General features: G+C 50.1%; 1 protein-coding gene and 1 non-coding gene across 2 annotated transcripts in view; both read left to right on the forward strand.

Moving 5' to 3' along the window:
• Positions 1-7,934, forward strand: part of LOC132208302 (uncharacterized) — a 64,312-nt gene extending 56,378 nt beyond the window's left edge. Inside the window, exons 8-9 of the mRNA XM_059643974.1 lie at positions 1,397-1,480; positions 7,782-7,934. Coding sequence (XP_059499957.1) covers positions 1,397-1,480; positions 7,782-7,831 — 134 coding nt within the window. The 3' untranslated portion in view covers positions 7,832-7,934. The remainder of the gene's footprint in view (positions 1-1,396; positions 1,481-7,781) is intronic.
• Positions 7,935-11,317: 3,383 nt separating this feature from the next.
• trnak-cuu (transfer RNA lysine (anticodon CUU)) lies at positions 11,318-11,390 on the forward strand. The gene has a single exon. It is a non-coding gene; the product is annotated as a tRNA-Lys (tRNA).
• The last annotated feature ends 1,179 nt before the right edge of the window (positions 11,391-12,569 follow it).

Genomic DNA, 12,569 nt, shown 5'->3' on the forward strand with positions numbered 1-12,569 from the left:
TGTAAACCAGCATCTCAAACACTGTCTCTTTGTGTAATGCTGCAATGTGTTCCCTATTACTGTAGCTTAAAAATGCCCCCCTCTCTGTAGATAGCTCTTCCACCCCTGTCAATGCAAATTTCACCCACCCCTACAACCCTCCGTGTCTCAGGAACCTATCCAGTTTGTTCAATGCTACTTTATCTGTATAACTGTCTCTTTGAAGACACTTTTGGACTCCAGCCTTCCCATCTATCTAAATTCCAGAAGCTAAGTCTTGCTTCATCTGTACATTTCTTCAGTCGCTATAAGCGTCCATTTCTGTTTTCGATCCTATTTTCTGTGTACAATGCACCATTCCATAAAACATTCCCTGTTCGTGTAAAGCACCGCCATCCTATAAGCATCCTTATCCCTGCAAACTGCTCCAGCCCTCCTAACTTCCCTCTCTCTATGAACTCATGCAGCCCCTACATCTCTTTGTCTTGATGTGACCTCCTCTTAGTTCTAAGGTCCTGTCTACCTATGACATCTCGTCCACTTAGCACAGCCTTCCCAAACTTGACATGTATTGACGTCTGTGTAGTCTCCTCTACTCCTGACAACCGTTTCTATTTATATTACTGCATTCAGATCACATGCTTTTTAGCTCCCTGAAACCCCTTCCTGTGATTGCAACCCTCCGTATTTATGTAAAATTTTCATGTGCACAAAATCATCCCGATCTCAATCACCTCCATTTACCTCCGGTGCTGTTCTGGGGATGTTTCAGAGATAGGAAGGTTATAGAACCTGGACATGTTCCAGAGAAAGGGACATTTGCAGACATGGGAGAATAGTGCAAATGTAGGAAAAGGTGGGATCCTGCAGAATGTTAGGGATTGGGGAATGTATATTACCTGTAGGACGGTACCGAGGTAGAAAGGGTGTGGAGTGAGAAGGAGGTTACTTTTTGTATCACGGATTTTCCTGATTGCATCATGAAATTGTAAAACAAAATAGTTTGTATCTGCAAATGCAATTGTGAGATCTTGCTGAGCTGATATTGAGGCTCATTACTTGAATGTCTGAGCACTGCCTCAGATTCCCAGGCTGGGAGATGTGAGCTCTGATGTGAATCTATTTGCCCAGTCTGTCTGTGTATCTGACACTCATCTGCTACAGCTCTGGTCAGAAAGCACTCTCCATGCATCAGGTGATACCCACATCTACATGACTGGTCAGAACTCCCCTCATCAACGCATTCATTTGGACTTTTTTTTGATGTTACTTTGAAGTAGCAGTTTTGTGAGCTACAAGAATTGTTCTCCAATGGGACAGAATGAAAAATGTAGTCTAAAGTTTTGGCAAAGATCAATAGCTCGGGTTGTGGATAAGACTGTTGACTTGCTCACTGAGCTGGCTTATATTTGTTCAGGAGTTTTGTCACCGTGCCTGGAGACAGCCTTTGAAGCAATGTTATTCTACTGTGCTGGGAATTTATGCTTTCCAGTCCATTATGGTGAGTACTGTCATTTCCAGTTTTGATCTGTATGGGTTTGTAAATAGGGTCCAATTCTATAAATTTGTTGATTTGAAGTATGGATGGAGAATCATGCCTCCAGGAATTCCCATGCATGTGTGTGTTTGGCGTGGGCTACTGTGCCCACTTAGCCTCAGTTAAATTGACGGCCTTCATTGTCTGAATGCACAGATATTAAGGAGAATTCATTGTGCCATTTTGCTGCTAGCTGATGTTCACATATTCTGATGGCTAATTTCCTTTCTGTCTGTCCAATGCCATGTTTTGTGGTAGTTGTGGCATGGTATTACGTTTTCGAATAGACAACAAGACTGGATGTAAATTTGCTCACCGAGCTGGAAGGTTCATTTTCACACGTTTCGTCGCTTTTTTTGAATTTAAAAAAATATACTTTATTCATAAGATGCACAAAATAAAACATATTTATACACCTACCCAGTCATGCAAGCCGCTCCGGATTACCTAGGGGGTACGTACACCAACTAAAGGAAAAAAACAAAACAAAGAAGACAAAAAAAGCAAAGAAAATACCCCGGCAGTCGTCTCCCCGCACAGTCCGCATTGGCCCCCTGACCAGTTGGGGAAGGCGCCAGCTGGGCCCAGTTACCAGATAGGGTCCAAGATAATAAAATGTGAGGCTGGATGAACACAGCAGGCCGAGCAGCATCTCAGGAACACAAAAGCTGACATTTCGGGCCTAGACCCTAGAAGGGTCTAGGCCCGAAACGTCAGCTTTTGTGTTCCTGAGATGCTGCTCGGCCTGCTGTGTTCATCCAGCCTCACATTTTATTATCTTGGATTCTCCAGCATCTGCAGTTCCCATTATCTCTGATACCAGATAGGGCCCTTTTTTTTCTATTCTGGACAAGGGGTTTCATACGGTGGTCTTTCCCCACCGCACCTTGGCGGCGGCTGCCCCAAGCTTTAGCGCGTCCCTCAGCACGTAGTCCTGGACCTTGGAGTGCGCCACTTTGCAAAACGCGGTCGGGGCCAGTTCTTTCAGCTGGCAGACCAGAAAGTTGTGGGCAGACCAAACAGCGTCTTTCACCGCATTGATGGTCCTCCAGGCGCGGTTGATGTTGGTCTCGGTGTGCCTCACGGGAAACAGCCTGTAGAGCACGGAGTCACGCGTCACGGAGCTGCTCGGGACAAACCTTGTCAAATATCACTGCATCCACCTCCAGACCTCCTGTGCAGAGGCACACTCCAGAAGGAGGTGATCAACAGTCTCGTCAACCCCGCAGCCACCTCGAGGGCAGCTTGCGGTGGCGCAGAGATTCCGGGCATGCATAAAGGATCTCCCTGGCAGAACCCCTCTCACTGCCAGCCAAGCAATGTCCTTATGTTTGTTTGAAAGTTCTGGCGATGAGGCATTCTGCCAAACGACTTCGGCCGTCTGCATGTGGAACCACACGACGGGATCCACCCTCTCCTTTTCCCGAAGGGTTTCGAGGTTACTATGTGCTGACCACTGCCTGACGGCCTTGTGGTCAAAGGTGTTTCCCTTCAAAAATTTCTCCACGAAGGACAGGTGGTACGGGACGGTCCAACTACTTGGAGCGTTCTGCGACAACAAGGCCAAGCCCATCCTTCGCAACACCGAGTACAGGTAGAACCTCAGTAAGCAGTGACACTTGGTGTTTGCGTACTGAGGATCTACGCACAGCTTGATGCAGCCGCACACACAGGTAGCCATCAGGGTGAGGGTGGCATTTGGTACGCCCTTTCTCCCATTTTCTAGGACTTTGCACATGGTGTCCCTGTGGACCCGGTCAATCCTCGACCCCCAAATGAAGTGAAAGATGGCCTGGGTGACCGCAGCGGTGCAGGTCCAGGGAATAGGCCAGGCCTGCGCCACATACAACAGTACCGAAAGCCCCTTGCACCTGACAACCAGGTTCTTACCCGTGATGGAGAGGGACCGGAGCGTCCACCTGCCCAGCTTCTGCTTCAGTTTGGTGATACGCTCCTCCCAAGTCTTAGTGCACGCCCCAGCTCCACCGAACCAAACACTGAGCACCTTCAGGTAGTCTGTCCTGACGGTGAGGGGGATGAAGTTCCCAAAGAACATGGCCTCGCTCTTACCCCTATTGACTTGGGCATCCAAAGCCAGTTCAAACTGGCCACAGATGTCCAACAGCCTACTCACCGACCGATCGGTGCAGAAGCCGGCAACATCGTCCATGTACAGGGAGGTCCTGACCTGAAGGCCTCCGCTGCCTGGGATAGTCACGAACTTCAGGCTCACGTCCTTCTTGATGGATGCGGCGATGGGCTCCACACAGCACACAAACAAGGCAGGAGAGAGGGGGCAGCCCTGCCTGACTCCAGATCTGACGGGAAAACTGTCCGATTCCCACCCGTTCATCGAGACTGCGCTAACAATGTTGGTGTAGAGCAGCCGGATCCCGTTGTGGATGCCCTCCCCGAACCCCAATTTGGCGAGGACGTCCCTCATGTAAGCATGAGAGACCCCGTCAAAGGCCTTCTCCTTGTCCAGGTTGACGAGGCAGGTGTCCACCTGCCTGTCCTGCACGTAGGCGATCGTATCCCTGATGAGCACGAGGCTCCCAGCGAGCTTCCTGCCTGGCACAGCACAGGTTTGGTCAGGGGCAATCAGCGACTCCAGGACAGACCTGCCCTGGTTGGCTATGACCTTGGCCATGATTTTGTCGTCCACATTCAATAGTGAAATGGGACGCCAATTCTTAATTTCTTCTCTCTCCCCCTTCCCCTTGTAAATGAGGGTGATGATGCCTTTCCTCATGGACTTGCACATTTCCCCTGCCCGAAGCACTCTGTCATACACCTCCATCAGGTCCTGACCGACCAGGTCCCACAGAGCGGAATACAGCTCAACCGGTAAGCCTTCGCTCCTGGGAGTCTTATTCCTCTCAACGGACTTGAGTGCTCTGGTCAGCTCGTTCAGGGATATTGGCCGGCCCAGCCACTCCCTCATGCCATCGTCTAAGACCTCCGTGATAGACGACAGGAACGACTCGGAGGCCATGCTGTCCGTGGGCTTCGTGTTGTTCAGTCCGGCAAAGAAGAATCTGCTGATCCTCAAAATGTGGGGCCGAGACGACATCACCGAGCCGTCGTCCTCCTTCAGCCGGCTAAGCACAGAGCTCTCTTTGTGCACCTTCTGAAAGAAGAAACGCGAACACATCTCAGCCTGCTCCACGGAGTGGACCCTGGACCGCAAGATAATCTTGGAGGCCTCTGCGGCGAAGAGCGAGGCTTGCTGGCCCCTCACCTCGCGGAGGTCCTCTGTGAAATCGACCCCCATTGACTGCAGGAGGAGCAGGTTCTGCATCCTTTTCTGGAGTCATGACAGATTTCCCCACCTCTCTCTCGCCTTCCGAACGCCCTTGAGGACAAAGAACCTCTTGATGTTCTCCTTCACCGTCTCCCACCAGTCGCCCAGAGATTCGGAGGGGTTTCACGGTTCTCCAACCAGCGTACTCCCTCTTAAGCTCCTTGAAGTTCTCTGTGGTCAACAGAGTCGTGTTGAGGTTCCACGACCCCTTGCCGGCCTGCTGGTCGTCCTGTAAGTGACAGTCGGCCAGCAGGAGGCAGTGGTCAGAGAAGAACACCGGCTCGACGCCGGTGGACCTGACTGAGAACGCCCGCGACACAAACAGGATGTCTATCCTTGAGCTGATAGACCCGTCTGGCCGCGACCAGGTGCATCTCCACTGCACTCCGTCTGCACGGGTGCTGAAGACATTGATCAACTTGGCGTCCTTCACCGTGCCCACCAGGAATCTGGATGTGACGTCTGGTTGACTTCCCCCCCACCTACTGTCCCCATGCCGGATGTTCCATCTGCATCGATGATGCAGTTGAAGTCTCCGCCTAGGATGACCGGCCTGGACGTAGCCAGCAGGGGTGGAAGCCGCTGCAGGACGGCCAACCGCTCACTCCGCTGGGGTGTACACCTTGATCAGCCTCAGGGGAGCGTTCCTGTAGGTGACATCAGCCACTAGGAGGCACCCCCGCCACCACCTCCTGAACTTGAGAGATGATGAGTTTGCGCCCCCGCAGCAGAATAGCCAGGCCCAAGGAGCAACAGTCGCTTCCCCCCCACCCCCCCCGACCAGATCAAAGGCCCACAGGTCCAGGCACCCGACCACTTCCTGTACCTGCTGAGCTGCGGTATCCCGTACTCCTGCAGAAACAGGAGGTCTGCCTTGACGGTGGTCAGGGAGGCCGACGTGGACACACATCTTGCGGTGGACTTGACCCTGCGCACATTAATGCTCGCAACTCGTACCTGCAGTGACCGCAGTACCCTCCCCGATTCCAAGGTCCAGCCCCTCCATCTGTCCCTTCATGCCCATTGCCCGGGCTAACTGCTGGACGCTCTCCGGGTTCAGGAAACCGTCCGTGCTGCCTTCCGGGTGGCATCCCCCCGTCGGGGGTATGGAGTCAGGAGAGTCCAGCTCTGGGTCAGGCTGGGGACACACTGCTTCCTGCTTCCCGCCTGAAGGTTCGGGGGGGCCTCCAGGGCCAAAGCAGCGCGTGGCTGGGTGTCGGTGGGAGTCTCAGGGCGCCTCCCATCACCTGGAAGCGGTGTGCTGCTTTCCTTCTCCCTTGAGATCTTTAGCTTCTGCTTTGGGCGGGTCCCCTCCGAATCTTCCCCCCCCCCTGTAGCTGCCTCTTCCTGCCTGATGGCTGCGGTGCCGGGGCCCACCGGCACACCTTCCTCCTCACTTTCCGGACCGTCGTCCACTCCCTTGGGTCACCTGTCGCCTCCTCCATCGACTCTGGGTTGTCCGGGGGGAGCAGAGCCTGCAGAGGCGCTTTGCTGGCCTCGGGTCCATCCTGTGGGGCTGGGCCCGCCTGCACGACCTGGCTGTCCTGCAGACTAGCGGGGTCCTGGCAGGGGCCTGGTGCCTTCCCCTCCTCTGGGGGGGCTCGCCCCGCATTGCCTCTGCTGGCGACCTGGGCATAGGTGTTCCCCTGATGCGGGCATGCCCTATAGATGTGGCCCGCTTCCCCGCAAAGGTTGCAGCTTTTTTCTTGTGGGCAATCGTTTGCCAAGTGTCCCTCCTCCCTGCAGATGGTGGCTTTGCAGTCGGCCGCCACGTGACCTGACCTACCAAAGGCCTGGCACACTTTAGGTTGCCCTGCGTAGGTCAGGTAGCCTTTGCTCCCACCGATCGCGACGCTGGATGGTGGGTGTATGATGTTCCCGTCCACGTCCTTCCTCAGCGTCACCTTGACCTGCCTCTTACTGGTCCAGATCCCGAAGGGTCCATGATGTTGGTTCTTTCCCCTTCCACCTTCACATACCTTCCGAGGAAGGTCAGGACATCAACTGCTGGCACATGCGGGTTGTATATGTGTACAGTCACCATACGGCTCCTCTGCACTGACATCACGAACAGCGGGACAGTGGTCAGTACTGTGAGGGGGCCCTTACCTCCTTTCTGCTTGAAAAACTCCAGGAAGCGCTCGCAAAGCTTGGCACTCCTGAAGGTTACATCATATAAACCTCCTCCAGGGAAATACTGCAGGCAGTAAATGTCCGCAGCAGTGAACCCACAACAGTCCAACAGGACCCTCTTCATGAAGAAGTTGCAGTCGACAGGTGCACCTTCATCCACCTTCTTCACGGAAACATGGATGGTGTTCTGGACCCCCTGACCCAGGGCACGAGCACTCATCGCAGCCATCGTTGCAGGTTGGCTGCTCCCCTGACCCAGCGCTAGGCTGAATCCAGCATTAAGATCCACCGGTTGCAAGGGTGCACAGCCAACCCGACGTCTTCTTTCCACCTCCAACACGGTCACACTGTCCTCCTCTCGGTCCACAAAAGAATGGGTCTTTATTTTTACCGGATGTAAGCTGGTTCACTGAGCTGGAAGGTTTGTTCCCAGACGTTTTGTCGCCATTTTAGTTAACATGATCAGTGGGCCTCGGGTGAAGCCCCCGTGTCATGTCCCGCTTTCTATTTATATGTTCAGGCTTCCTTGGGTTGGTGATGTCATTTCCTGTGTTTTTTCTCAGGGGATGGTAGACTGATTTTGGAGCCAATGTGTTTGTTTGATGGAATTTATTCCGGTTGGAATGCCATGCTTCTAGGAGTTCTCGTGCATGTCTCTGTTGGGCTTGTCTTGGGATGGATGTGTTGTCCCAATCAAAGTGGTGTCCTTCCTCATCTGTATGTAAGGATACGAGTGATAGTGGGTCATGTCGTTTTGTGGCAAGTTGATGTTCATGTATCCTGGTGGCTGGCTTTCTGCCTGTTTGTCCAATGTGGTGTTTGTCACAGTTCTTGCAAGAAAAAACCTGGCCAAAGAAACACTGACTGCAGTATTATGAGAAGAACAGAAGACACATACACCAGACACCACCAACCTCATCAGCAAGGACAACATCAGCAAGCTAGTGGACCTATGCCTCACCACCCACTTCACTTTCAATAACAAAACCTACAGACAAACCAATGGTACACCCATGGGATCTCCGATATCAGGGTTCTTAGCAGAGGCAGTAATGCAGAGACTCGAACAAACAGCTCTGCCAATCAGCCAACCCAAACTTTGGGTCTGCTACGTGGATGACACCTTTGTCATCACTAAACGAAACAAATCAGAGGAAACCTTCAAGACCATCAATAATACCCTTACTGGCATAGCATTCACAAAAGAGGAGGAAAACAACAGCAAACTGCCATTCCTAGATGTCACAGTAGAGCGAACAGCCAATGGGGAACTTCAAACCAGCGTCTACAGGAAAACAACACACACGGACCAAATACTGAAATACAGGAGCAACCATCCCAACACCCACAAACGAAGCTGCATTAGAACATTATTCCAACGAGCCACTGCACACTGTGCAGCACAGAGGAACTACGAAGAGCAGAAGAAAATCACCTATACAGCGTATTCAAAAAGAACGGGTACCCAATGAACACCGTCCGCCGATTTCTCAGCAACAAACCCAAACAAACAGACAAAACAGGCTCAGAAACCATAACCACGCTCCCCTACATTAAAGACATTTCTGAAATGACTGCCAGACTACTCGGACCTCTTGGCATCAGGGTAGCCCACAAACCCACCAACACACTAAAACAGCAACTAATGAACTTAAAAGACCCTAGACAGACAACGAGCAAAACGAATGTCATTTACAAAATACCTTGCAAGAACTGTGACAAGCACTACATTGGACAAATGGGCAAAACGCGAGCCACCAGGATACATGCTGCAAAAAGAAAATCGGAGATGGCAAAACCGATCTGCAGCGAAAGTGATCACACATGAAAACGCAAAAGCAGATCACTAAGCAAAGACACAATCTTTTCGGTCGCGTTCCCTGGTGGACTAGTGGTTAGCATTTGGCACTTTCGCCGCTGCGGCCTGAGACCAATTTCCCCGTAAGGGAATGGAAGCTCTGTAGTACTACTCTATGTTGGTGATAGCGCTTCTGACTGATTTTTCAGGAGCTGACACCCGATCTGTTTTGTCCCAAAAGTTATCATTTAAGATAAAAAATCTGACAATCTGACACAAAAACAGTAACCCAAAGAGAAACTCAGCAAGCATGGTAATATCTGCAGAGGGAAACATTTCGGATCCACTGACCATTCGTCACTGCCAGGTTAACTGTGTTTCTATCGTAATATGCTGGGAGACATTGTTAACTTTATCTTTTGAATCATTTATTTATCAAAATCACACTTGCTCCTTAGCTTACCAGCATTAACTTTTGAACTTTAAAGGGACTTGAACAGCACTAATGCTCCTTCTGTTGCCCTGAGGTAATGCGATCCTCTGTTTTTTTTTTCTTTTCTGTCAGCAGCCATGTGAAGTGGAGAATTGGTCCTTCCAGTGTCTACCACAGTAAGCTTCTACTTATCTCTCTTTGTCTCTGTGTATCCACCTGGCCGTCTTTCACATTATCTAACAGTCCATCTGTATATACCCCTCATTTCCTGTTTATGCTCTGTGTAAAGTCTGACATTCGGAGACACTCTGAGAATGGGATGTTTTGTACTGGACTTACATTCCTCAGATAATGTGTCTTTTGTTATGGCTGAGGTAAGGAGACATTTCTTGTCTCAAAAGATTATGAATCTCCAGAATTTAAATTGGAATTCCTAATCCACCAGGAAAAAAAAAACAATGTCACAATTATAGGATTATAGCGATTGTCTTTACTGTTGGTGTAAAATGTTTGATTGATGACACCAGAGAATGAGAGGGATTGGCTTGTGGTCTCTGTGCTAAGACCACCACATTCCTGGTAAGGGTGCAGTTTATCCTGCCTCACCTCGTTACTCCTGCCAAACTGTGAATGAAGGGATGAGAATACAAGTAAAGGTGAAGCAGAAGTGCTTGTGGAAGAGCAGAAAGGAACTTTATGATGAATCCAGCAGTAAAAGAGACCCTGAAGCAGACTCGTGATGTCAAATGTGTTTTCTTTGCCAGTAAAACTCACTCACCGTCACTGCTTCAATTCAATGGTCCCTGCTTTGTGAGGCGGTATCTTTGCTGGTTGTTCACACTGTGAATGTTACCATTGTTGCTCATGTTCATGCTAACTCCACAACTCTAATGCATGTAAGCATCACACATAAACTGGAGATTGGAGCTGAAAACCGAGAGACCTCCAGCTGTGCAACAAGACTGGCTCCCTGCATTAGGAGCTTCGGCAAAGCTTCATGCCAATAGCTTCGGTTTTGCAAATAGCCAGTGCATTCAGTTATTGAGAGAAAGATTGGCGTTTCAAGGCTACCCAAGAGCCCAGCTTCTTTTATTTTGCTACCCTGTGATGTTGCCGGTGATACAGAAAATCGTCAATCGGGATTATGCCTTCAGGAGATAGCTTCGAAACTTTGTCAGCTCCACTGTTTTCTAGTCAGACCTCCAGACATCCAGGTTTCAAAGCAGTTATTCTCAACATTGTGATCCGACAATAAACCAACTATGTACCTGCATTTAGTTAATTGAAGTTTATGAAGAGATTGGAATCAAACAAACCCATCAACGATTGTGTCTTCCCCAGCTCCACGCTCAGTGAGACAGGGACAAGCAGCAGGATTTTGTCATCACACTGTCCATGGCCACTGCATCTTCAATCAGCTGCTTGCTGCACATCCCTGGCAGGCAAGATCCTACAACCAGGGCCAATCTTCTCCATCCACCAAGCACAAGATCAAGAAAAAAACAGGAAGATTTCTCCCGCTCAGTAAATCCCAGAGCACCATTGACACAATCTCCGCGTGAGTGGAATTTTCTCTTAGCTCCACTTGGGAAAACTTAACTGACACTCCGTATGAACGTCTCTTCTCCTGTGAAAAATGACATTTCACAAGGTATGCAGCAGATTCTTCTTGATCTTTGAATAGTTTTTAACTGAAGTGTGAAAATCCAGCCCCCAAATGCGAAGCTACAGAAGTTGCTGATGTACTGATCAAACAAAGTGCTGAAAGTATTAAGTGAGACTGGGCAGACAGACACACATCTCACACAATCTGTAACAGAAATCACTGGGTTTATTGCAGCAGATTCACCATCCCAGAGTGACTGACAGTCACATGGGCAGCTAAAGGATGAGGGCACCGACATTAAAATATGAGTTTTGAATGTTAAATGAAAATGGGTTATTATGGTCTGAAGGAGTGACAGCTGAAAAGTGGAAGATGTAAATGATATTATTTGTGATTGAGCAGAATAAACTGGGAACTTGTGATTTTCGAGGTGGATCATCTTTGGCACATTGAAATGAGGTTGCAGGGGCTTTGGTGTGAAAAGGGAAAATAAGGATTTTAGATAAATAACAAGACAACCAAGTCAAGCCTGGCTGGCTCAGTTGGTAGAGCGTGAGACTCTTAATCTCAGCATCGTGGGTTCGAGCCCCACGCTGGGCGTCGTAGCTTCTTACTGCTTTGCTTTCTGTGATGCAGCATAGCTTTCCAACGTTATCAGTGAAACGAGCAGCTGCAGCTATGCTGAAAACATGACTGCACTTCTGCTGCTTTGAAAATCCTGGTTTCCAGTTTTGCAGTGAAATTTGATTCCACTTCACTGGAAATCGCAGAGATCGTTTTGGACGTGCAGCCGCTTGTGTAATAAATGACAGGACTTGCAAAGGCACTAACGCAACTCCAACCCTGCACCAATAAGATTGTTCAGAGTCACAAACTGAGAATGGTCACGTCCTGGGCAGCTCCATGTTAAATGGAGCTGAAACAGAACGAACTAACTCTGGGGATACCACGGAAAACATCGATGACGTCTACTTGAACTCAATGGCTACCCTCCTCGCCCATTTTCTTGGCTGCTCGATAGTGCCCTGCTACAATATTAATTTCACACCAAATGCTGATAGTTCTTCAATCAAAACAAATACCAACAGAAAGCTTCGGTCCCTCTCCATTGTGGGTAAGAACCTGGTTGTCAGGTGCAAGGGGCTTTTGGTACTGTTGTATGTGGCGCAGACCTGGCCTATTCCCTGGACCTGCGCCGCTGCGGTCACCGGTCCATCTTCCACTTCATTTGGGGATCGAGAATGGACCGGGTCCGCAGGGACACCATGTACAAAGACCTGGAAAATGGGGGAAAGGATGTACCGAACGCCACCCTCGCCCTGATGGCTATCTTTGTGTGTGGCTGCATCAAGCTCTGGGTAAATCCTCAGTACGCAAACACCAAGTGTCCTTACTTACTGAGGTTCTACCTGTCCCCGGTGTTGCGAAGGATGGGCCTGGCCTTGTTGCCGTGGAACGCTCTGAGTAATTGGACCGTCGCATACCACCTGTCCTTCGTGGAGAAGTTTATGAAAGGAGACACCTTTTGACCACAAGGCTGTCAGGTAGTGGTCAGCACGTAGGATCCTCGAGACCCTTCGGGAAAAGGAGAGGGTGGATCCTGTCGTGTGGTTCCCCTCGAAGACTCCCAAAATCGTTTGGCAGAATGCCTCATCGCCAGAACTTTCAAACAAGCACAAGGACATTACTTGGCTGGCAGTGAGAGGGGCTCTTCCAGTGAGATCCTTTGTGCACACCTGGAATCTCTGCGCCACCCCATGCTGCCCTTGAGGCGGATGT

This window comes from Stegostoma tigrinum, unplaced genomic scaffold, assembly GCF_030684315.1.
Source record: "Stegostoma tigrinum isolate sSteTig4 unplaced genomic scaffold, sSteTig4.hap1 scaffold_355, whole genome shotgun sequence".
In the NCBI taxonomy this organism is placed as follows: domain Eukaryota; kingdom Metazoa; phylum Chordata; class Chondrichthyes; order Orectolobiformes; family Stegostomatidae; genus Stegostoma; species Stegostoma tigrinum.